General features: G+C 41.1%; 1 protein-coding gene across 2 annotated transcripts in view; it reads left to right on the top strand.

The window, feature by feature from the left end:
• Positions 1 to 24,454, top strand: part of STIL (STIL centriolar assembly protein) — a 64,634-nt gene extending 40,180 nt beyond the window's left edge. The window contains exons 13-17 of one of the 2 annotated variants that reach the window (XM_003259013.3): positions 1,743 to 1,908; positions 4,370 to 4,601; positions 11,356 to 11,569; positions 13,901 to 14,151; positions 22,667 to 24,454. In XM_003259013.3, coding sequence (XP_003259061.1) covers positions 1,743 to 1,908; positions 4,370 to 4,601; positions 11,356 to 11,569; positions 13,901 to 14,151; positions 22,667 to 23,453 — 1,650 coding nt within the window. In that variant the 3' untranslated portion in view covers positions 23,454 to 24,454. The remainder of the gene's footprint in view (positions 1 to 1,742; positions 1,909 to 4,369; positions 4,602 to 11,355; positions 11,570 to 13,900; positions 14,152 to 22,666) is intronic. The other variant, XM_012511019.2, reaches the window with a different exon arrangement.
• The last annotated feature ends 1,997 nt before the right edge of the window (positions 24,455 to 26,451 follow it).

Here is a 26,451-nt window from a genome sequence, read left to right as displayed (position 1 = left end):
AGTAACTTTTCCAAAAGGTAGCAGGGTAGAATTTAAACTTATAGCCACATAGCCCCATGATACCAAAGCCCGTACTCCAAACCACTATAAATACACATGCCATTTTATACTATTAGCACAGTTTATATTTCTACTGACCTTAATAATTGATTGATGATACTTATTTTCCTATATTAATAAGGTTAATCCACTAAAATTATATTGAGCACAGTAGTACCATTTGTAGAGAAGCAGAAAATCATAGTGTTTACAAAGGGAGGCTCTTCCACTCCTAGTTTCATACCCAAGAGAAGTGAAAAAAATATGTCCACACAAAAAGCTGTATATAAATGTCCATAGTAGCATTATTCCTAATAGCCCAAAGTGAAAACAACCTAAATATCTGTCAACTGATAAGTGGAAAAGCACAATGTGATATATCCATACAAGGGAATGTTATTCAGCAACCAGAAGCAATAAAGTATTAGTAAATGCTACAACATGGTTGAACCTTCAAAACATTATGCCAAGTGAAAGAAGCCAGATACAAGGCCACAGTATGGTACTGTTTATATGAAATGTCCAGAATAGGCAAATTCAGAGATAGAAATTATGTTAGACCATCAGGGGCTGGGGAGAAGGGCAATAGGGTGTGGCTGCTAATGGGTACAGAGTTTTGGGGGTTTGATGAAAATGTTCTGGAATCAGATAGTGGTGATTGTTGCACACGTTGTGAGTATACCAAAAACCACTGAATTGTACACTTTAAAGCAGCTAATTTCATGGTACGTGAATTATATCTCAATTTAAAAAGAAAGAGGGGAGGCTTTTTGGTGTTTGAACCTCAGCTTTCAGATTTGCTACTTATTAGTTATATGTCCTGTACAAGTAACTTAACTTTTTCTTTGCCTCAGGTTTTCTTACTTGTAAAAAAATGTTTAATTGTAATATAGTCTTCAGAGGATTGTTGTAAAAATCATACATAAAAGCCTATAGTAATAGGGTCTTGCAAACAACAGGTGCTCAGTAACTGTTAGCCATTGTTATTAATATATCCAATTTCAACACGGGCAAACATGGGCAATTCTGATTTACCTTTATAATAATCTTGTGTGATATGTTCAGTATTTGGTATATGGAGTCAGAGAGTCAGAGTATACCTCCAATCTAACTTTTGATTTATAAGCGAAATAGGAATATAATGTTAGTTTGAAGTATTAACCATTCACACTTTTTTACATGAGTATCAACTTATGAATACTAAGCTAAACACCTTTATGTATTGCTTTTAAATGTATACTTAAAGGCTGAGGTGGGTGGATTGCTTGAGCCCAGGAGTTCGAGAACAGCCTGGGCAACATGGCAAAACCCCATCTCTACAAAACATGTGAAAATTAGCCAGGCATGGTGGTGCATGCCTGTAGTCCCAGCTACCCCAGGAGGCTGAGGTGGGAGGATCAATTGAGCCCGGGAGGTTGAGGCTGCAATAAGCCATGATTGCACCACGGCTGGGTGACAGCCTGGGTGACAGAGCAAGACCCTGTCTCAAAAAAAAAAAGTATACTTAAAGTGCTTCTTAATAACTAGTGATAATGGCTTTCTATATTGAATAAGTTTCATGGTATGGTCTAGTTGAAATGTGAGAAAATAGACTTAAAAGTCAGTTTCTTATAACTAGGGTGCTTTGTAATTCATTATTAAACTGCTGCCAGTTTTGTTGATTACTTCCCTGTCAGTTTAAAGTATGTTTTTAATTGATATAGATTCAGCGTTTGTTGGAAGCACAGTCTCTGACGCCCTGTTCCCCTAAGACAACCACTGTTGAAGACACAGTGCAAGCTGATAGACAAATGGAGTTGGTTTCCGTGGAAGCACAGTCTTCCCCTGGCTTGCACATGAGAAAAAGTGTAAGCATTGCTGTGAGCACAGGTAATTTCAGTTTTTTTTAATTTCTAAGGAAATTGTTAAAAATGCTTTTCATATCTGGTTTTTGAATTTTACGTCCAAATTGGTGCATGGTGCAGTAGGACCAAAACCAAGGTGATGAGAGTATGACTTAAGTTTTTGTGTAATTTTAGTCTTTGTGAAATAAAACTATACCTGCAAACTGCATAACATGATATAGTGTTTGGTTTTGCTACTTTTCTAGGCTGGACCCAATTCTTTTTTTTTTTTTGAAATGGAGTCTCGCTCTGTTGCCCAAGCTAGAGTGCAGTGTGGTGCACTCTCAGCTCACTGCAACCTCCACATCCTAGGTTCAAGCAATCCTCCTGTCTCAGCCTCCCAAAGTGTTGGGATTACAGGCGTGAGCCACCACGTCCAGCCAGTCTTGGTTGTATTAATTTATTTTCATAAAATCACCCAAGTATATCCTCAGAGTAGAAACCATTTTGACTAGGATTTACTTTTTTTTTTTTTTTTGAGACGGAGTCTCACTCCGTCACACAGGCTGGAGTGCAATGGCATAGTCTCAGCTCACTGCAACCTCCACCTCCTGGGTTCAAGTGATTCTCCTGAGTAGCTGAGACTACAAGTGCCTGCCACCACACCTGGCTAATTTTTGTATTTTTAGTAGAGATGGGGTTTCACTATGTTGGCCAGGCTGGTCTCTAACTCCGGACCGCATGATCCACCCACCTCAGCCTCCCAAAGGGTTGGGATTATAGGCATGAGCCACTGCACCCAGGCTACTTTTTGGTTTTAACCATCTGTTTAAACCATTATGTATTAGCAATATTCCCCAAATTATAGAATGCCTATGGCTCGTGGTACAAAAGATGATTTAGGGTGTTATATAGATTAATATTTATATTTTGTAAATATATCTTTTCCAGTACTCATAGGTACAAATACAATAAGCATATCAAATCTGTGATTTTACAGAAATAATGAGGCTCAGTAAAAAAAGAGTTAATTTAAAGAAAGAGTAAGTAAACAATATTACATGCAAATACCTCTGATGATAGGTGTAAGTGGTTCATAAAGATTGAGAAATAGGCTGGGCACAGTGGCTCATGCCTATAATGTTTGCATTTTGGGAGGTCAAGGCAGGTGGATTGCTTGATGCTAGGAGTTCGAGACCAGCCTGGTTAACATGATGAAACCCCATCTTTAAAAAAAATACAAAAATTAGCCACATATGGTGATGCACACCTGTAGTCCCAGCTACTCAGGAAGCTGAGGTGGGAGGATCACCTGAGCCCAGGGACGTTGAGGCTGCAGTGAGCCGTGATTGTGTCACTGCACTCCAGCCTGAGCAACAAAGTGACACCCTGTCTTAAAAAAAAAAAAAAAAAAAAAAGATTGGGAAACACTTGATTTTTTTTTTTTTTGAGATGGAGTCTTGCTCTGTCGCCCAGGCTGGAGTGCAGTGGCGCAATCTCGGGTCACTGCAAGCTCTGCCTCCCATGTTCACGCCATTCTTCTGCCTCAGCCTCTCCGAGTAGCTGGGACTACAGGCGCCCGCCACCACGCCCGGCTAATTTTTTTTGTATTTTTAGTAGAGACGGGGTTTCACCGTGGTCTCAATCTCCTGACCTCGTGATCCGCCCACCTCGGCCTCCCAAAGTGCTGGGATTACAAGTGTGAGCCACCGCGCCCGACCCACTTGATTTTTTTTTAATACCTGCCTGATACTACAGATATTACACATGTCTGATGCATCACCAATATAGTCTTTTAAATATTGCATTTAAGTGTCAAAACCAAAGAACCTAGGGATTTGTATTTTATATATTATCTCGTATTATTCAGAGCAGCAGTTTTCAACATACACACCCCACCCCACAGATCATATTCAGAACCTTAATATGTAAAGCAAATCATTTCAGAGCCACCCTTCTTGAAAAAGCAGAACCCAGAATGCGCCCTTCCACCCGACCCATCCCCCTGTGTTTTGTCTTTCTGTCTTCCACCTACCTCTTCCTGGCATTTCTGAGGAAATATAATCTAAAAATTTAGTTCTAAGTAATTGTGTGTGTGTGTGTGTGTGTGTGTATATATATATATATATTTTTTTTTTTTTTTTTTGAGCCAGAGTCTCACAGTGTTGCCCAGGCTGGAATGCAGTAGCACAATCACAGCTCATTGCAGCATCAACCTCCTGGGCTCAAGTGATCTTCCACCTCTGCCTCCTGAGTAGATGGGACTACAGGCACACCACCACACCTGGCTAATTTTTTTTGTAGAGACAGGATTTCTCCGTGTTGCCCAGGCTGGTCTTGAACTCCTGAGCTCAAGTGATCCTCCCGCCTCTGCCTCTCAAAGTGTTGGGATTACAGGCGTGAGCCATTGCACCCGGCCGATACGGCTATTCTTAACAAAGGTTTGGCAGAGTATTATTTTTAAAGTTGAATGCTTGTTTCAATATCTTAAATTATTTAACCTCCAGGTGCTAGCTTGTTTTGGAATGCAGCAGGTGAGGATCAAGAGCCTGACTCTCAACTGAAGCAAGATGATACCAAAATTTCCAGTGAGGACATGAATTTTTCTGTTGATATTAATAATGAAGTCACAAGTCTTCCAGGTAGTGCATCTTCATTAAAAGCAGTTGATATTCCCAGTTTTGAAGAGAGCAACATTGCTGTGGAAGAAGAATTTAACCAGCCACTTTCTGTATCCAAGTAAGGTCTCTTTGATTTAGTCTTTTGTCCTACTTTGGAAAAAAAATTTTTTTTGATAAATAATAATTGTGTATATTTGTGGGGCACAATGTTTACAGTATGGAATGATTAAATCAGACCAACAAATCTATCACTTCACATACTTAGCTTTTTCTGTGGTAAAAACATTTAAAGTCTACTATTAGCAATTTTGAAATATACAATGCATTATTATTCATTACAGTTGCCGTTCTGTTCAGGTTTTTTTTGTTTTTAATTCTAATTTCTTTAAAGTCTTCTAAATCAGAAATGATATATTTTCTAACTGGTATTTTCATTTATGTCTTTACTTGATATGATTTCTATGTAACTGACAACTCTGAGCCTTCTAGAACCATTTCCAGATGTCAGTCTTTGGCTAAATTAACAGTCTGGATGAATCAGAAATCGGAAGGAAACTTCAAAAATACACAAGCTCGGGCCTCACCCTAGAGTTTCTGATAATATTAGGTTCCAGATACAGATAGAGAAATTTTTTTTTTTTTTTTTTACAGAGTCTCGCTCTGTTGCCCAGGCTGGAGTGCAGTGGTGCAATCTCGGCTCACCGTAATCTCCGCCTCCCGGGTTCACTCCATTTTCCTGCCTCAGCCTCCCAAGTAGCTGGGTCTACAGGCTCCCGCCACCATGCCCGGCTAATTCCGTTTTTGTATTTTTAGTAGAGATGGGGTTTCACCACGTTAGCCAGGATGGTCTCGATCTCCTGACCTCGTGATCTGCCCGCCTCGGGCTCCCAAAGTGCTGGGATTACAGGCGTGAGCCACCACACCTGGCCGAGGAATTTCTTTTCTTTATTTTATTTATTTATTTACGAGACAGAGTTTCGCTCTTGTTGCTCGGTCTGGAGTGCAATGGTGCGATCTTGGCTCACTGCAATCCCTGCCTCCTGGGTTCAAGGGATTCTCCTGCCTCAGCCTCCTGAGTAGCTGGGATTACAGACACCTGCCACCACGCTGGGCTAATTTTGTTTGTATTTTTTTTAGAGATGGGGTTTCGCCATGTTGGCCAGGCTGGTCGTGAACTGCTGACCTCAGGTGATCCACCCACCTTGGCCTCCTAAAGTGCTGGGATTACAGGCATGAGCCACTGTGCCCGGCCTACTTTATTTTATGTATTTATTTTTTGAGACAGAGTCTCGCTTTTTCACCCAGGCTGGAGTGCAATGGCACTGTCTTGGCTCACTGCAACCTCTGCCTCCCAGGTTCAAGGCATTCTTGAGCCTCAGCCTCCCAAGCAGCTGGGATTACAGGCATGCACCACCATGCCCAGCTAGTTTTTGTATTTTTAGTAGAGCTGGGGCTTCCCATGTTGGCCAGCCTGATCTCGAACTCCTTACCTCAGGTGATCCGCCTGCCTCAGCCTTCCAAAGTGCTGGGATTATAGGCACGAGCCACTATGAGATGGGGAAATTTCTAAAGATTCTCTATATTGCCATTATATATAAAAGAGTCTATTTTTGAGTGATAGAACCTTAATATTTGTATATGAAATGTTATCTGAGATTTGCTTCAAATTCTGTGGGAGAATGAAATGGCTAGGAGTATAAATGAAATAAGATTGGCTATTTGTTGGTAATTTTTGAAACTGATTGTATATGGTGATTTGTAAAATAATTCTCTCATGTTTGAAAGTTTTCATTATGAAATTTTCCATTGAATAAGGATTGTAGGCAGGCTCAGTGACTCTTGCCTGTAACCGGGCATGGTGGTGCACACATGTAGTCCCAGGTACTTGGGTGGCTGAGGCAAGGAGAATCGCCTGAACCCAGGAGGTGGAGGTTGCAGTGAGCCGAGATTGCGCCACTGCACTCCAGCCTGGGTGACAGAGCAAGTCTAAGTCTCAAAACAAAACAAAACAAAAAACGGATTCTAAAGTAATTTTTTTTTTTTTTTTTTTTTAAGTTACTCGCTCTGTCACCCAGACTGGAATACGGTGGCGCGATCTTGGCTCACTGCAACCTCAGCCTCCCAAGTAGCTGGGACTACAGGCACGGGCCACCACACCTGGCTAATTTTTGTATTTTTAGTAGAGACAGGGTTTTGCCATGTTAGCAAAGGTGGTCTTGAACTCCTGACCTCAGGTGATCCACCTGCCTCGACCTTTCAAATTGTTGGGATTGCTGGTATGAGCCACTGCACCTGGCCTAAAGTAATTTATATCCTCAGCAAATTTGGAAACAAACTCAGCAAATATTTGAGTTTCTGGTATGTGCTACCACAAAACTAGACACTAAATATCAAATACTAGGTTAGGCAAAGCTCCTAACTTTATGGAATTTAACCACATGAGCAGCAAATAATATAATTTCATATAGTGACAACAGCTCTGAAAAAGTAAACTAGAGTGATCAAGTGGAGTGTAACTGGGATGGTAGCCTGGGAACAAGGTGCTATATTAAGTAGAGTGGTGAAGAAAACCATCTCTGAGGGGATGATATTTGAGTAGTGACCTGAATGATGAGAAGGGGCCAGTCATGATAATATCTGGGGATGAGTATTCCAGGTGGAGGAAAAAGCAAGTGTAATGGCAAGTGTGAGCTTAAAAGTTACAGAAACAAGCATGAAAGCCAGTGTGGCTGGACATAGTGATTGAGAGGGAGAGTATAGGAAATGAAGTCTGAGATACAGGCAGGAGCCAAATTACCTGGGGCTTTGTAGGATATAGAAAAGAATTTTGAATGTATTCATGCTCATTAAAGCTAGTGGAGGATTTTGGATTTTAGATAATGGAGTGTTATGATCTGATTTTCATATTTTGAAGGCCATTCTAATTGTTTCATGGAGAAATGAAGGATGTTAAAAGTGGAAGTTAAGATACTAACTGGTTAATAGACTAAAGACCAAGTGAGATGAAGGTGTCTTGGACTTGTGGAATTCGTGGAAGGGATCAGGTGTAGGATAAATTTTGAAGGTAAAAGAAAAATATAGGTATAAAACATCCCAGGATAATAGCACATGAAACAGTTTAAAGAGGTTAATTTGAAATTCAAGACCAGGCTAGGCAGAATAGTGAGACCCTGTCTCTATAAAAAAATATTTTAACTTAGCTGGGTGTGGTGGTATGTGCCTGTAGTAGTTCCACCTACTCAGGAGGCTGAAACAGGAGGATCGCTTGAGACCAGAAGTTTGAGGTTGCAGTGATCTATGATAAGTGCCATTGTACTGTGGCTTCAGTAACAGAGTAAGACTCCATTTCTTTTTTTTTTGAGACGGAGTCTCTCTCTGTCGCCCAGGCTGGAGTGCAGTGGCGCAATCTCGGCTCACTGCAAGCTCCGCCTCCCGGGTTCACGCCATTCTCCTGCCTCAGCCTCTCGGAGTAGCTGGGACTACAGGCGCCCGCCACTATGCCCGGCTAATTTTTTTGTATTTTTAGTAGAGACGGGGTTTCACCATGGTCTCGATCTCCTGACCTCGTGATCCGCCCGCCTCGGCCTCCCAAAGTGCTGGGATTACAAGCATGAGCCACCGCGCCCGGCCTGAGACTCCATTTCTAAAAATAAAAAAAGGTGAACTGGTAAGGTGACATGGGGCAGGCCGTGGATTACTTTTTAGAAATTAATAAGCCTTGTGATATTTGACATTTTAAATCATTGTGATTACAATAATGGTTAAAACAATAAACATGTCCCTTCAGAAAACTACAGAGAAACATCTCATTTTAGTATAGTATATGTTTTAATCATATGATTCAATTAAGCACTCATTGTATGTGCCACAGTATACAGAAAAGCTCTTTTGTGTATGTTAGATTGAGTTCCTGCAGGGTAAGGATCATAGTAATTTCCATATTTTTAGAATTTGCTGGGCTTGGTGGCTCATGCCTGTAATCTTAGCACTTTGGGAGGCCAAAGTGAACTGATTGCTTCTGCTAAGGTATTTGAGACCAGCCTGGGTAACATGGCGAAACCCTGTCTCTACCAAAATTGCAAAAATTAGCCCTTGGTCCCAGCTGTTTGGGAGGCTAAGGTGGGAGGATCGCTGGAGCCTGGGAAGTTGAGTCTGCAGTGAGCTGTGATCATGCCACTGCACTCCAGCCTGGGTGACAGAGAGAGACTGTTTCTTTTTTTTTTTTTTTTTTTTGAGACAGTCTTGCTCTGTCATCCAGGCTGGAGTGCAGTGGCGCAATCTCAGCTCACTGCACCCTCTGCCTCCTGGGTACAAGCGATTCTCCTGCCTCAGCCTGCCAAGTAGCTAGGATTACAGACACCTGCCACCACGCCCGGCTAAGTTTTGTATTTTTAGTAGAGACGGGGTTTCTCCATGTTGGCCAGGCTGGTCTGCAACTCCTGACCTCAGATGATCTGCCCGCCTCAGCCTCTCAAACTGCTGGGATTACAGGTGTGAGTCACCATGCCCGGCCAGCTCTGTTTCAAAAAAATTAATTAATTAAAAAAAAACTACAGTTTGACCCAGTGTCTGGTTCCCCATGGGGTGAGCCCCAAAGTAGGTCTGCAGTTTATTTGGAATAATTATAGAAACTGAGGACAAAGAAGAGCAAACCATGGGATCTTTATTTATTCTCCTTAACTCTGTAAACTGCAGACTACTTTCTAGAATAATGGGGGTTTTCAGATTGGAATTTTAAAAAAATATCCAATCTTGCAGTGTTTTTTTTTTTTTTTTTGAGATGGAGTGTTGCTCTGTTGCTCAGGCTGGAATGCAGTGGCGTGATCTTGGTTCACTGCAACCTCCACCTTCTGGGTTCCAGAGCCTTCTGCCTCAGCCTCTCAAGTAGCTGGGATTACAAGTGTACGCCGCCACACCCAGCTAATTTTTGTATTTTTAGTGAAGACGGTGTTTCACCATGTTGGCCAGGTTGGTCTCGAACTCCTGACCTCAGGTGATCTGCTAAGGCCTCCCAAATTGCTGGGATTACAGATGTGAGCCACCATGCCCTTGTTAGGGCTTTTTTTTTTTTTTTTTTTTTGACTTTAGAAACAGATCTGAGTTAATTGATAGAATGAAGTTAATTGCTTTTTCAGAGCAATTAATTAGCTCTGTCGATCCCAACACATAACTAGATGTAAATCTAATCTTTGTTCAGCATTGATTTGGGTTATTGATTTGGATTAAATACTTTCTCCAGTGTTTTGTCTATGATGGTTTTGGTGCTTCTCTGGGATCCTTCTCGCACTTTTGGTCTGATTCGTGCTCTGGTTCCCACTGCTGAGTATTCATAGATGACACCCAACTCCAGGGCTTCCAGTTCCCCTTAGATGTCTTGTTGGATCAGTGCTTCTGATGTTGAAGTAGTCTGTGAAAGATAAATTTATTTGCCTTGCAGCTTAATTGGTTATTGATTACTTTTTCCCAGCAGTGAGTAGTGGTATGTAGTAGAGACTTTCTTTTAAAATGATCCATATTTTTCTTTAGAAGCTGTGCTTTGGACATACCTAATAATACTTGGCGTATTAGAAGCATTTTAAAATGTTTTATTTAATCTTAAATCTTTTGTTGAAATTTGACATTTTTATTTATTCCTTTTTCTTCCCCCTAAAGAGCGTAGACATGTATTTATTTATTTTGGCTTATAAACAACAGAAATTTCTCATTGTTCTGGGGGCTGGAAACTCCAAGGTTGAGGCACCAGTAGATGTAATGTTTTGTGAGGGCCCATTTCCTGGTTCATAGTTGATGCCTCTTCCTTGTGTCCTCACATGGTGAAAGGAACTATCTAGCTCTTGGTGTTGTTTTATTAAGGACCCTTGTAATCTTTAATGTTTTGGGTTTGTTCTTTTTCAGTTTTGGTTTTTGCTTCCTAGGTTAGACACCAAGACATATTTTTAGATCCTTGAGGCCAGGTGCAGTGGCTCACGCCTGTAATCCCAGCACTTGGGGAGGCTGAGGCGGGCAGATCACCTGAGGTCAGGAGTTTGAGACTAGCCTGGCCAACATGGTGAAACCCCATCTCTACTAAAAATACAAAAACTAGCCAGGCATGGTGGTGCACGCCTGTAATCCCAGCTACTCAGGAGGCTGAGGCAGGAGAATCGCTTGAACCTGGGAGGCGGAGGTTACAGTGAGCCTCTACACTCCAGCCTGGGTGACACGGTGAGACTCTGTCTCAAAAAAAAAAAAAAAAAAACCCAAAACTTGGAATGAACAAATAACATATCTAAAATATTTAAATACTCTAAAAATTTCCATTGCCATCAAGTTCAGGAGAAATCAACAGCTTGTTTTCCAGGCTTCAAAGAAAGTTGTCTTAAATATAAGTAACACAAGTTAAAAGGTAACCATGGTTTAGTTTATATGCAGCCTGTTAAAACGAGGTATTTTCATTTTTGTTTCTTATAGAAACAGGGTCTTGCTCTGATGCCTAGGCTGAGTGCAGTGGTACAATCATAGCTCACTGCAGCCTCGAATTCCTGGGCTAAGTGATCCTCTTGCTCAGCCTCCTGAGCAGCTAGGATTGCAGGTGCATGGTGTCACACCCAGCTAATTAAAACAAATTTTTTGTGGAGATGGGGTCTCGCTATATTCCCCAGTCTGATCTTGAACTTCTCACCTCAAACTTCTCTTGCCTTGCTCTCCCAAAATACAGATTACAGGCATGAGCCACTGCACCTGGCTAAGATGGGGTGTTCATGTAGCATCACTAAGAGCTAAAAATACAACCCAGATGCTGCTTGAGTTTTAACCCTTTCTTCTAAAGTTACTACATTTCAATTATATGTTAAAGGTACCTCAATGACTAACACATTATATGTCCTTCCCAGCAGCTCTTCTCTAGTTGTGAGAAAAGAACCTGATGTACCTGTGTTCTTTCCAAATGGCCAGCTGGCAGAAAGTGTAAGCATGTGTTTACAGACTGGACCAACAGGGGGTGCCAGTAACACTTCTGAAACATCAGGGGAACCAAAAATTGAGCAAGTAATGCAACCCTTGCCTCATCAACCATCAGATAACCAGAAAATTTACCAGGATTTATTGGTAAGAAAATGTAGAGCATTTCATCTTTTTGAGAAGGTTATTTAGTATAGGATATACTAGTTAAGCTTTTCCTAGGTTTAAACTGATGGAGACCTTAAGATAAAAAGATTTTTGCCTAATTAACAATGTAGCATTTCTTTTAGCTTTTCATAAATTATAACTTAAATTCAGTAATTTACTGTAAACATGCTTAAGTACTTAGAAAAACACAGTTTTATTTTTAAAGTATAAATATTGATATTATGCCTAATTCAAACCAAAATTAGTATTAGAAAATAAGCAAGAGTTTCTTGGAAATTTGAAAATTGGAAAGTAGTGGGATATTTATGATAATATTTACTGATTTTAGTTCAGGTAAGCCAATGTTTATTAAATACTTAGCTTAGTCTAAGACAATAGGCTAAGTGAAATCAATAATATAAAGGGCTCTCTGCGCCCTTGAGAGCCTAGGGGAAACAACAGCACATGCAGACTAGTAACAATTATAAGACAGGCTGTTGAGGAGTAGTAGTGTAAAGCAAAGAGCACACAGAATAAAGGGATAATTCTGGTTGGAGGAACTAGTATTATAAAACTTAAAATGTGATCTGGGACTTAAAGGATAGAGAAACCCTGACTGTCACTACTTTCTTTTTTTTTTTTTTTTTTTTTTTTTTTGAGACAGAATCTCACTGTTTCACCCAGGCCAGACTGCAGTGGCACTATCTCGGCTCACTGCAAGCTCCGCCTCCCGGGTTCATGCCATTCTCCTGCCTCAGCCTCCCGAGTAGCTGGGACTACAGGCACCCGCCACTGCGCCTGGCTAATTTTTTGTATTTTTAGTAGAGATGGGGTTTCACCGTGTTAGCCAGGATGGTCTCGATCTCCTGACCTCGTGATCCACCCGCCTCGGCCTCCCAAAGTGCTGGGATTACAGGCATGAGCCACCGCGCCCGGCCCTGACTGTCACTTTCATCCAAATTGTAGAATATTTGATTTGTCCATTTGGGAGAAGGCAACATACTTCACAGGGCCCTATGTATTCATCAATGAACACATATTTGTTATTTGCTTGCTAGGTCCTAAACTGGTGCTAGCAGCTCGTATGCTCAGGGAATGAAATATGCAGAAATAGTATCACAGGTCATTCTTACTTTTAGAAAGTGAGAATAAATGGAGCCTAACTCTGTGAATATCATAAAGGCCTAATTTATAACTGAAACATATTATCACTTTTCAAACGAAAGCATTATTTAAAACTTGTTTATAAAAAATTTAGCATAAGTCCTCGAAAGTACTTGGAGAATTACTCAAAAGATTTTTTTTTTTTTTTTTTTGAGACAGGGTCTCACTCTGTCGCCCAGGCTAGAGTGCAGTGACATGATCTCAGCTCACTGTAACCTCTGCCTCCCAGGTTCAAGCGATTCTCGTGCCTCAGCCTTCCAAGTAGCTGGGAATACAGGCACCTGCCACCATGCCTGGCTAATTTTTTTTTTTTTTTTTTTTTTTGGAGACAGAGTCTCACTCTGTTACCCAGGCTGGAGTGCAGTGACATGATCTTAGCTCACTGCAGCTTCTGCCTCCCGGGTTCAAGTGATTGCATCAGCCTTTCAAGTAGCTGGGACTACAGGTGCACGCCACCACACCCAGCTAATTTTTGTATTTTTAGCAGAGACGGGATTTCACCATGTTGGCCAGGCTGGGAACTCCTGGCCTCAAGTGATCTGCCCGCCTTGGCCTCCCAAAGTGCTGGGATTACAGGTGTGAGCCACCATGCCCAGCCTATGTTGGTTTTTAAGTGAATGAAGTCTGAACAAACGTTCTGTTTTCTCTAGGGTCTGATGAAATTGTTCATTAGGATGTGCTTCTATAAAAACTCCATAATACCTGCAAATAATACCATAATACCTGCCTACTTGATACTTTGTGGAATTTGACAAGATACTGATTTTCCCTGGCCTTGTTGTATCATTAAGGTCTTATTGTAAAATTGTTTTTTAACTTTTTTTTAATTTTAATTTTTTTAGAGACAGAGTCTCACTTTGTCACGCAGGATATAGTGGCACAATCACGGCTAACTGCAGCCTCAGCCTGATGGCTCAGGTGGTCCTCCTACTTCAGCCTCCTAAGTAGCTGGAACTACAGGTGTGTGCCACCATGCCCAGCTAATTTTTAGTTTTTTGTAGAGACAGGATCTCGCTCGCTGTGTTGCCCAGGGTCTTAAACTCCTGGGCTCAAGCGATCCTCCTGCCTCGGCTTCCCAAAGTGCTGGGATTATAGGTGTGAACCACCACACCCAGCCCTAACATTGTTAATAGTGATTTTTCAAAAATTTTTTTTTCTTTTTGTCAGGGTCAAGTAAACCACCTATTAAATAGTTCCTCCAAGGAAACTGAGCAGCCGCCTACCAAAGCAGTAATTATCAGTCATGAATGCACCAGAACCCAAAATGTTTACCATACAAAGAAAAAAACACATCATTCAAGACTGGTGGACAAAGATTGTGTTCTTAATGCAACTCTTAAGCAACTAAGAAGCCTTGGAGTAAAAATTGATTCTCCCACTAAAGTGAAGAAAAATGCACATAACGTGGATCACGCCAGGTAACTTAAAATTTTGTTTTAAAGGGCGAATAAATTTTATTTTTTAAAAATTTTTATTTATTTTTGCCCATCATTGGCTAGATGAATAAATTTTAGATGCATTGTGGCAATCTCATCAGAAAAGTTATGTTTGTGCCTCAATTCAGTTGATTCACCATTTATTCAGGGCCTACCGTATGCATGATGAATAAGAGATTCTTCATTTTAGTGGGAGAGAGGGTTACATACCTAAGTAATTTGAGAGATGCTGTGGGATGACTCCTGGCTGGATAGGCCAACAAAATGCTTTAGGAGTTTTGAGGAAAGAGAAAGGAGTTTCACTTGGTAGCGTCTGAAAAGTCTTTCTGGAGGTGATAAGGTCTGTGCCAGCTACTGGATGTACAGTTACACAATCGTGCCATCTAAAAAGCAAAAACATTTCTTTTTTCTTTTTTTTTTTTTTTTGAGACGGAGTCTCGCTCTGTTGCCCAGGCTGGAGTTCAGTGGCGCGATCTCAGCTCACTGCAAGCTCCACCTCCCGGGTTCACGCCATTCTGCCTCAGTCTCTCCGCGTAGCTGGGACTACAGGCGCCCGCCACCACACCCGGCTAATTTTTTTTGTATTTTTAGTAGAGATGGGGTTTCACCATGGTCTCGATCTCCTGACCTCGTGATCCGCCCGCCTCAGCCTCCCAAAGTGCTGGGATTACAAGCGTGAGCCACCGCGCCTGGCCAAACATTTCTTTTTTCTAGGAATGTGCCCAACTGGTCATGTCCTTTTGTTCAGATTCCTTTCTACCAAAGATGACCTCAGCACATAACTTATTAAAAAGAAAATAAAGTCTGGAGATTATATTATTAAGGCTAGCATATTTTCTGTTAATTATTTTTTGTTTTCTAATTTAAAATAATAAAAATTCATGGTTTTAAAAAATACAGAAGAGAGTATAAGATAAAATGCAAAAGCCACAACTCCCCACATTCCTGCCTGACTCTTCCAAAGTTACTTCTCTTAGGCCGGGCGCGGTGGCTCTTGCCTGTAATCCCAGCACTTTGCAGGGCTGAGGCAGGTGGATCATGAGGTCAGGAGTTCGAGGCCAGCCTGGCCAAGATGGTGAAAACCCCGTCTCTACTAAAAATACAAAAATTAGCTGGGCGCGGTGGCGGGCGCCTGTAATCCCAGCTACTCGGGAGGCTGAGGCAAGAGAATCGCCTGAACCTGGGGAGGCAGAGGTCATAATGAGCTGAGATAGCGCCACTGCACTCTATCTAGCCTGGACGACAGAGCAAGACTCAGTCTCAAAAAAAAAAAAAAAAAAAGGCCGGGCGCGGTGGCTCACGCCTGTAATCCCAGCACTTTGGGAGGCCAAGGTGGGCGGATCACGAGGTCAGGAGATCGAGACCATCCTGGCTAACACGATGAAACCCCGTCCCTACTAAAAATACAAAAAATTAGCCGAGCGTGCTGGTGGGCGCCTGTAGTCCCAGCCACTCAGGAGGCTGAGGCGGGAGAATGGCGTGAACTTGGGAGGCGGAGCTTGCAGTGAGCCGAGATTGCGCCACTGCACTCCAGCTTGGATAGCAGAGCGAGACTCTGTCTCAAAAAAAAAAAAAAAAAAAAGTTACTTCTCTTAACCATTTGTATTCTAGAAATATTCCATGCATGTTCAAGTATATGTGTATGTGATAAGCTTTGTGATTTGATTTTTTGTTGTTGTTGCTGTTGTTGTTTTAATTTTGAGACAGTCTCGTTCTGTCACTCAGGCTGGAGTGCAGTGGCATGATCACAGCCCACTGCAGCCTCAACCTCCTGGACTCAAGTGATCCTCCCATCTCAGCCTTTTGAGTAGCTGACACTACAGGCATGCACCACTACTTGGCTAATTTTTTATTTTTTGCAGAGATGGGGTCTTGCTATGTTGCCCAGTCTGGTCTCAAACAAACTGTTAGACTCAAGCAATCTTCCCACCTTGGCCTCCCAAAGTGCTAGGATTACAGCCATGAGCCACTGCACCTGGCCTGTTTTTTTGTTTTTGTTTTTGTTTTAAACACGATATTATAATATCTTGGATACTTTTCCTTATAGGGATATACAGTTCTTTCTCATGTATTTAAACAGCTGCATAATATTCTTTTGTACCCTTGTACTAGAATATATTGAACCCCAGTGCTCTATTAATGGACCTTTAGGCCAAATCTCTTATTTGTTATTTCAAGCAATCCTAAGTGAACATCATTCTACAGGTACAAGTATCTTTGTAGGATAAATTCCTAGATAGGCAGGATCAAAGAGTATGTGCATTCAAAGTCTTAGTAGATGCTACCATTGCTCACCAAATAGTTGTACCAGTTTATATTCCTACCAATAGTGTAGAAGAGTGAGGCTAGCGTTTTTGATTTTTTTATCCATGCTGTAAGATAGAGGCTATGTATCCTAACCTTTCCCCTCTTGTCAGAACTGAGAACCAACTTGTCACATTAGTTGTGGTTTCTTACTATTTTAAATGTTGCTATGATGATCTTTTGCAAATATTGCTTTTCAGCTTTAGGATTATTTCCTTAGAATAGAATCTTGGAAAGACTAAGATAAATGATACAAAAATGTTAAAGCTGTTGCTAAGTTGCTTTCTGAAAGAGTAAGTATTATTACCAGCTACACGTATGCATGTGTGCCAGCTGCCATTTCACCAATACATTCACTTCAACAAATACATACTGAGTTTCTATGAGCCAGCTTATAAGAGATATCGTAATACACAAAATAACCTGATAAAGAAAGACATCTTTGTTCTCATAGAGTTTACAGTTCAGTGGGGAAGACACAGATAGTCAATATCTTTTATGCCTGCTATGAAATGGAAGGATAGGGAATGCCATGGAATCACATAGGAAAGGTAGCTAACTTAATTTATGAAGAAAAGGAAAGGAAAAAGGAAAGGCAGCTAACTTTAGGAGTATTTTCATAGTGTGTTGTAATTACTCTACATCAAAATGGCCCCTTTTAAAGATCTGTACTAATTAAGAACAAAAATATCTTAAAGTTTTAAAAGTTATGTTTTATTATTGATGCAATTTCTGTATATTTAAAACTTTTTTTTAGTTTTTAAAAATAGGATCTTGCTTTGTCGCCCAGGCCTGTCACCCAGGCTGGAGTGCAATGGTACAATCGTAATTTATGTAACCTCAAACTCCTGGGCTGAAGCCAATCCTTCTGCCTCAGCTTTTTGAGTAGCTGGGACCACAGGCATGTGCCATCATCTCTATGTCATTCTGATTAAATAGGAAACTGTACTGCAATAGTTTCTCCAACATAAGAGTCAAATTTAGTTTCCCTGTTATCTTAGGCTTACGTCTGGAATGTCCTCCCAGCCTATCTGAGGCCTACCTGATTAATTCGCATTGTTTCAGTTTGACTTAAACTTAGTTTTTTAGTATAATGTCCTACCACTCTCTACCAAGTTCCAGCCTACTTGCCATTGGCATTTGCAAGATTCCTTGATGTTACTTTTATCTGAGGTGCTCTTTTTTACCTTTCTGCTTGTCAAAATCCTTCTTATCCTTCAAAGCTGAACTTAGATGTCACCTCTTTGGTCAGAGTTTCCTGGACCTCTCAAAGTGTATTGATGTTTTGTACTCTTTTTTTTTTTTTTTTTTTTTTTGAGACGGAGTTTCTTTCTTATTGCCCAGGCTGGAGTGCAGTGGCATGATCTCGGCTCACCATAACCTTCGCCTCCCAGATTCAAGTGATTCTCCTGCCTCAGCCTTTCTGAGTAGCTGGGATTACAGGCATGCGCCACCATGCCCGGCTAATTTTGTACTTTTAGTAGAGGCAGGGTTTCTCCATGTTGGTCAGGCTGGTCTCGAACTCCCAACCTCAGATGATCCACCTGCCTTGGCCTCCCAAAGTGCTGGGATTACAGGCGTGAGCCACCGCGCCTGGCAGATGTTTTGTACTCTTAAAATACCTTGTTCTCAGTAAATTGTAGCATGTACTTGTGACAGCATTTTCAGCAAGATTTTTTTTTTTTTTTTTTTTTTTTCCTGAGATGGAGTCTCGCTCTTTCGCCCAGGCTGGAGTGCAGTGGCATGATCTTGGCTCACTGCAACCTCCGCCTCCCGGGTTCAAGCAATTCTTCTGCCTCCGCCTCCTGAGTAGCTGGGACTACAGGCGCGCACCACCACGCCCAGCTAATTTTTGTGTTTTTAGTAGAGACGGGGTTTCACTATATTGGCCAGGCTGGTCTCGAACTCCTGACATTCCTCCTCCTCAGGTCATCACTGAAGCTTATATTTCATTTTTAGTGTCTTTGTAGTATTTACTGTCAGTATTTATGACCTTACATTGTTATCTTTTTAACATGTGTAGGTATAATATAACTGGTACACTAAAAGTTTATAAGGCCGTTGTTTAGAACGTAAGACACATTTTTCTATAGAAACAGTGTTACAGATTATAGGTTAAATATTCTAGGAAACTAATCCTTATAATCCATACTGTTCCTCTAGCTCTGTAAATCAGCCATCTTTCATCATTGTGTCTATGTGAAAACTCATTTCATGTTCCAATTCTGGACTCCAGGAGCACATCATTCTGCCAGAAGAGTGGCTAAGGCAGGGGAAGGAAGACCTGCTTTCTATTTTCCTGTTAATAGAATGCCTCAGAGATTAAGAGAGTCTAAAGGCAGGAAGGCAGGGAAAAAGGGTGCCAGACAAACCTAGAAATTGTGCAGGAAATGGAGATTGTGGGTTCGAGGTCTGGAAGCAACCCGTACACATAGGTTCCCAATTGGAGTGACTTTTTGAATTCAAAACCTGGCTCAAGCAGTCTCTCTAGTTGCTTCTTTACCTTGCTTCCTGGCTATCTGCTTAGTAGTTGAAAAACTCTGTGTAGGATAAGTAGTAGATAACTAATCTGGATTCAAATAGGATCATGAATCAAAGTTGACTTTTTTTGTTTTTTTTTTTGAGAGACAGGGTCTCTCTCTATTGCCCAGGCTGCAGTGCAGTGGCACAATCATGGCTCAACTGCAGCCTCAATCTCCTGGGCTCAAGTGATCCTCCCACCTTAGCTTCCTGAGTAGCTGGGACTACAGGTGTGCAGCAGCACACCCAGCTTATTTTTATTTGTAGAGATGGGGGTCTTGATTGTCATCTGAGTTGGAATAATTTTAGAGCTTCCCATAAATTGTTGGCATGTGGCTCTCTTACTCAAATTTATTCATGGACTTTCATCATTCCTTGTGGCTGCACATCTAATGAGATTTTAACATAGACATATATTTGTGCTCAGGCTTTTAGGATTTGATTAGTGGAATGGGTTCCTTTTTGCTTTTCGTCTTAATTACCCTAGTGTTTATATGCTTTGGTTCTGAGTATTATTGTTTTTTAGCGATGTGGTCTCTTATTTTGCCTAGGGTGGCCCCTTGAACACCTGGGCTTAAGCAATCCTCCTGCCTCAGACTCCTGAGAAGCTAGGACTACAGGTGTGCATACCACTGTGCCTGTCTTGATTTGTTTTGCTATTAAAGTAATGATATCTCATTGCCCCTGGCCCACCCTCCAAATTGAAATTGGCTAGCTTGTGTTAGGCATTGAAACTTGAATAGCCTTCTAAACTGATATTGACTACTTTATGGATCTTTTAACCAGTCTATAAAAGAAGCCCTAGTTAAAATTAGAGGCTGGGCATGGTGTCTCATGCCTGTAATCCCAGAACTTTGGGAGGCCAAGGTGGGAGGATCACTGGAGTTCAGGAGTTCAAGACCAGCCTGAACAACATAGTGAGACCCCATCTTTACACAAAGAAAAATTTTTGATTAGCTGGGCATGGTGGCATGCACCTGTAGTCCCAGCTACTTGGGAGGCTGAGGTAGGAGGGTCACTTGAGTCTGGGAGGTCGATGCCATGGTGAGCCATGATTGTGCCACTGCCCTCCAGCCTTAGTGGCAGAGTGAGACCTTGTCTCAAAAAAAAAAAAGCACTCAAATTAGACCTGCTTTCTTTAAATATTTAACATTTTGAATTAGTAGTTTTTCTTTGCTTTTATCAAATTATTTACATTAACAATATCTATAGACTGAGGAAATAGGCAAAGTAGAAAAAGACTTCCAAAAGTATTGTCACTATGAATAAAAGAATAATGTCTGGATAAATTAGTAGTATCTCTTTCATCTTATTAAAATAGTCTTCAAAGCATTAAATGCCAAGAAGGTTAAGGGAGAATTTCAAGGTTATAAAGACCAGCATTATTGAGCACACTGTTCCATTGTTTGGTGATGGCATCACTGGTTTCAGAGAATTTTTTTTTTTTTTTGAGACAGAGTCTCACTCTGTCGCCTAGGCTGGAGTGCAGTGGCGCAATCTCGGCTCACTGCAACCTCCACCTCCCGTGTTCAACCGATTCTCCTGTCTCAGCCTACAGACTAGCTGGGATTACAGGCGCCCGCCACCACACCCAGCTAATTTTTTTGTATTTTTAGTAGAGATGGGGTTTCACCATGTTGGCCAGGTTGGTCTCGAACTCCTGATCTCAGGTGATCTGCCCACCTCGGCCTCCCAAAGTGCTGGGATTACAGGCGTGAGCCACCATGCCTGGCCTGGTTTCAGGGATTATTAATGGTTGGAAATAGTTTTTTGCAAATTTCAGGTGCTTATAAGAATGAAAATATATAATGGTTGTTTGAGTTTTGTGGGTCTGTGAATGCAAGCAGTGGCTAGCACATGTAAAACAGCTGAATTTCTTCATGGGATGATGTAGAAAGCCATAGCATATTTGACTAGAATATAATGTTCACCACAACAAATATTGCACAAAGGACTGTGATAGAAAAAATCCAAGTTACTGAATATAGTACAGTAAAACAGTGGTTACAGAGCCCCAGAGAGTAAGGCAGTCATGGATTATCTCAGCTTGCTATGTACTATTTAGCTTGGGAAAATTAGCTCAAATCTCTATTCCTCAGTTTTCTCAACTGAGAATAAATATAACAATAGTACCTACTACTTTTATTCATTCAACAAGTACTTACTGAGTGCCTACTATGTGTCCACGCATCGAGGATACTGCAGTGGGGGCCGGGGGAACAGACAAAACTCTGCTGTTATTGGCTTTCATGAGGGTGCTAGACCATAAATAAGAATCGAGCATTGATTGAATATGTAGATGTGTGTATTCAACGTATAGATCGCAATAAGTGCTAAAAAGAAAACAAAAAAGTAGGGGAAGGGGAATGTAAGGTGTTGAAATGGAGAGTAAGATAGAAATATTCCATAGAGAATACCTCCCTGAGAAAGGTTACTGTGAGGAATGTATATGAATAATGCATGTAAAGCATTAATAGAGTACCTGGCATATATAACGACTCAGTAATTAGCAGGCTGGGTACAGTGGCTCACGCCTGTAATCCCAACACTTTTGGGAGTTTGAGGAGGGAGGCTCGCTTTACCTCAGGAGTCTGAGAGCAGCCTGAGTCTGTAATTGTGCCAACATTAGCAAATGACATGCAGTTGCCACTGCACTCCAGACTGGGCAACAGAGTAAGACCCTGTCTCCAAAAAAAAAAAAAATTAGCAGCTATTTATTATATATGTGATATTAAGGAAAAGGTAAGTCAGTTGACTTAACACTTATCAAAGTAAGTTGAATATTATAACTAATGAAAAAAGTGTGTGTGTGTGTGTGTGTATAAGCCCATATCCAGAGACTGGTTGATGTTTTTTATTCATTGCAAATGGAATCTCCTCAACTATGAATAATTTAATTTTCTGAGCTACTTACCAAAGCTTGTACTGTTATATAATCAAATGTGTTTTGTGTTTGATTTTATTTTTATGTTTTACTTTACATTAAACATTAGCTGATCTCTTGTGCTGTTTGGGCTAATAGTCATAAATTAAATGACTCATAGCTATGTTGAATGACTTTTACATTTGGGGCCTTGTATTTGTTCTTAAAACCATGACTGATATACAGATTTAGGAAAATTAATTTGTATTCCACTTTAAACCTGTAAATCATGGATTACCTTCTAGGCTATTATTTGTATCCCTTTTTAAATTTTTATTTTTTATTTTTTAAGAGACAGGGTCTTGTTCGGTTGCCCAGGCTGGAGTGCAGTGGCACGATCATGGCTCACTGTAACTTTGAACTCTTGAGCTCATGCGATCCTCCTGCCTCAGCCTCTTGAGTAATTGGAACTATAAATGTGCACCACCATGCCTGGCCAATTTTTAAATTTTTTTGTAGAGACAAGATCTTGCTATATTGCCTAGGCTGATCTTGAAGTCCTGGCTTCAAGCAATCCTCCCACCTCAGTGTCCCAATCTGCTGGGATTAGAGGCTTGGGCCACTATACCCAGCCCATATGTATCCTTTGTGTATCTGGATCATCAAGACTTAGATGTCTGGGTAGTTAGATAAAAGGACCATGAACTTAAAGCTGAAGATCTTTTGTTGCTTGTATAGAATGGAACACATTGAGAACTATGTATTACTTAGAATATGGTAAATGATGGCTTACTACTTTGTGTCTTTCAGTGTGTTGGCATGCATCAGCCCAGAAGCAGTGATCTCTGGATTAAACTGCATGTCATTTGCTAATGTTGGCATGAGTGGCTTAAGCCCCAATGGTGTGGATTTGAGCATGGAGGCAAATGCTATAGCTCTGAAATATTTAAATGAAAATCAGCTGTCACAACTGTCTGTCACTCGATCAAACCAAAATAATTGTGACCCATTCAGCCTTCTCCATATTAATACAGACAGAAGCACAGTGGGGCTTAGTTTAATTTCACCAAACAACATGTCATTTGCAACCAAAAAATATATGAAGCGATATGGACTCCTACAAAGCAGTGACAATAGTGAAGATGAAGAGGAGCCTCCCGACAATGCAGATAGCAAGAGTGAGCATTTATTGAATCAGAACCTTACGTCCATACCTGAACAGCTTGGTGGACAGAAAGAGCCTTCTAAGAATGACCATGAAATAATTAATTGTTCTAACTGTGAATCTGTGGGCACCAACGCAGATACGCCAGTATTGAGAAATATTACAAACGAAGTTTTGCAGACAAGAGCAAAACAGCAGTTGACTGAAAAGCCAGCGTTCTTAGTAAAGAACCTTAAACCAAGTCCTGCAGTGAAGCTTCGAACCGGGAAAGCAGAGTTCACTCAACATCCTGAGAAAGAAAATGAAAGGGACATTGCAGTTTTTCCTGAAAGTTTGCAACCTTCTGAAACTCTAAAGCAGATGAATAGCATGAATTCAGTAGGCACCTTCTTAGATGTAAAACATCTCAGACAGTTACCAAAATTATTTTAACCTTTTAACTCCCTGCCCTTTTAATACAGGGACAGGGTGTCTCCTGAAGATACTTAGGGAAGCCAGAGAGCCTTGTGGTAGTTTTGGGATTTCCTGATCATTCTGGAGTCAGTCTGTTTCTTGGTAGCAGCCAATTGGGAAGAGTGACTTTTTCTGTGAGATGGCCGGCTAGTGATAGGACTAAGTTTTCATTGTTCAAATAGACCTGTTCAACATCACCGAAACCTTTAAGAAAAGCCCTGAGATCAGTTATTCCTACAAATGTAAGTACACAGATACTATCCAGCTCTAAGTCTCAAGTGCTCTTTTATACTGTACTTTTTTTTTTTTTTTGAGATGGAGTTTTGCTCTGGTAGCCCAGGCTGGAGTGCAATGGCACGATCTCGGCTCACTGCAACCTCTGCCTCCTGGGTTCAAGCGATTTTCCTGCCTCATCCTCCCGGGTAGCTGGGATTACAAGCATGTGCCACAATGCCTGGCTAATTTTGTATTTTTAGTAGAGACGGGTTTCTCCATGTTGGTCAGGCTGGTCTCAAACTCCCGACCTCAGGTGATCTGCCCACCTCGGCCTCCCAAAGTGCTGGGATTACAGGCGTGAGCCACTGCGCCCAGCTATACTGTATATTTTAAGAAGTTCTAGCATGTTGCATCTCTGCATTTATCCCATATCATTAAAAGAACATAAGTTATCATGGTGTTGGGTAAATTAGCAAAATCAACCCTTCCTAAGTTTAAGAGAAAAGTTATTTTTAAAAATAATAAAAATTTACACTCTTTTATACAAGAGTGTATTTCCTCTTAATTAGGATGCATGTTGATTAAACTCGAGATACAGCTTTTTACAGTATGGTGGGTTGGTTTTGGTGTAACATCTTCAACATGTCGCACTGGCTATCAAAGAATAAGAAAATTATTGAATATGAGTGTGTTTTATAAACTTTCTGAGTTTTTCAAATGTCTTAATATTTTTTAATAGAACTTAATAAAAATGTCTAGATTGATTATTTTCCTTTGTTCTCTGTTATAGTTTATTCCCCACTTTTTAAAAAACTTTTTTTTTTTTTTTGAGATGGAGTCTCACTCTGTCTCCCAGGCTGGAGTGCAGTGGCGTGATCTCGGCTCACTGCAAGCTCCGCCTACCAGGTTCACGCCATTCTCCTGTCTCAGCCTCCCGTAGCTGGGATTACAGGCGCTCACCACCACGCCCAGCTAATTTTTTGTATTTTTAGTACAGACGGGGTTTCACCGTGTTAGCCAGGATGTTCTCGATCTCCTGACCTCGTGATCCACCCGCCTCGGCCTCCCAAAGTGCCGGGATTACAGGCGTGAGCCACCATGCCCGGCCTAAAAAACTCTTAGACTGCCCCCAAATTACAAAAATAATACAGAGAGTTCCCGTATACCCTTCTTCCGGTGTCCTCCAGTGATAATATCTTACATAAGCATAGTAAATGAGCAAAACCAAGCAATTGACATTGGCTATAATGCTAAATAACTGAACCACAGACCTATCAGGTTTCACAAGTGTTTACATGCACTCATTTATTTACTTTTTGGTATACAGCTTTATGAAATTTTACCTTTTTTTTCTTCTTCGAGATGGAGTCTTGCTCTGTTGCCCAGGATCGAGTACAGTGGTGTGAACTTGGCTCACGGCATCCTCTGTCTCCTAGGTTCAAGTGATTCTTGTGCCTCAGCCTCCCGAGTAGTGTGGATTACAGGCAAACACCACCATGCCTGGCTAATTTTTGTAGTTTTAGTAGAGATGGGGTTTCACCTTGTTGGCCAGGCTGGTCTCAAACTCCTGACCTCAAGTAATCTGCCCACTTCTGCCTCCCAAAGTTCTGGGATTAGAGGCATGAGCCACTGCTCCCAGCCATGAAATTTTATCTTTTTTTTTGAGACGGAGTCTTGCTCTGTTGCCCAGGCTGGAGTGCAGTGGTGTGACCTTGGCTCACTGCAACCTCCGCTTCCCGGATTCTAGTGATTCTCCTGCCTCAGCCTCCCAAGTAGCTGGGACTACAGGTGCGTGCCACCACACCTGGCTAATTTTTGTATTTTTAGTAGAGACAGAGTTTCACCATGTTGGCCAGGCTGGTCTCGGACTCCAGACCTTGTGATCTGCCCACCTCGGTCTCCCAAAGTGCTGGTTATAGGTGTGAGCCACTGTGCCTGGCTGAAATTTTATCTTTTATAGAATCACATAACTACTACCATAGTCAGCATACAGAACTATTCCATCACTACAAACTCCCCAGTGCTACCCTTTTAAAACGCATGGTCTCTCCAACCCTAACCCCCAGCAGCCAGTGATCTGTTCTCCACCACTAGAATTTTGGCCTTTTGAGAATCTTTTATATAAATGGAATCATATAGTGTGTACCTTTTTGAAATTGGCTGTTTTCATTTGGCATGATGTCCTAAGATACATCCAAGTCGTTGAGTGTATCAGTTCTTTCCTGGCACAGCAGCCGCAGCCTTTTTAAAAGGTCTTAAATTGTTACATTTGAATATAAATGAAAGAGTCCTCACTGACTTGAAAGATAAAGCTTTTCTGATGAAGTTAAATTGAGATGTCATTGCTTCATATCAAAGTTGGTATGTAAACTGGAAATAAATGGACTTTGGATCCATTTTCAACCCAGCTATGGCTTTCTGAGACAACCTGATACCACTTTATAGTAGCAAGCCCAAGTGTAGTAACATGGTGGCTCCCTACTCTTCCCCACTGGAGCCATGGACCAGTTAGTGCATCTTTCCCTACATCATTGCTCTTTCAAGTTAAAATTAAAACATGTAAATGGCAGTGGTGATGTCTTGCCCTGTGTTTCCATGCACATTGTTTGGGACTTTAGTTATTTTAATAGCATAAAAATTCACTTACATGTTTTATTGGAGTAAGTTTATGTAATGGAATTGTCAATGCCACTTCAAGTGTGTTCTGTTTAGCCCTCAGTTTCACTCAAGGAATGTAGATACGATTTATATTGCACACTAT

Source organism: Nomascus leucogenys, chromosome 12 (genome assembly GCF_006542625.1).
Source record: "Nomascus leucogenys isolate Asia chromosome 12, Asia_NLE_v1, whole genome shotgun sequence".
NCBI classification, from domain to species: Eukaryota; Metazoa; Chordata; class Mammalia; order Primates; family Hylobatidae; genus Nomascus; species Nomascus leucogenys.
Note: the sequence above shows the minus strand (reverse complement) of the source record. Positions and strands in the feature narration are given on the sequence as shown.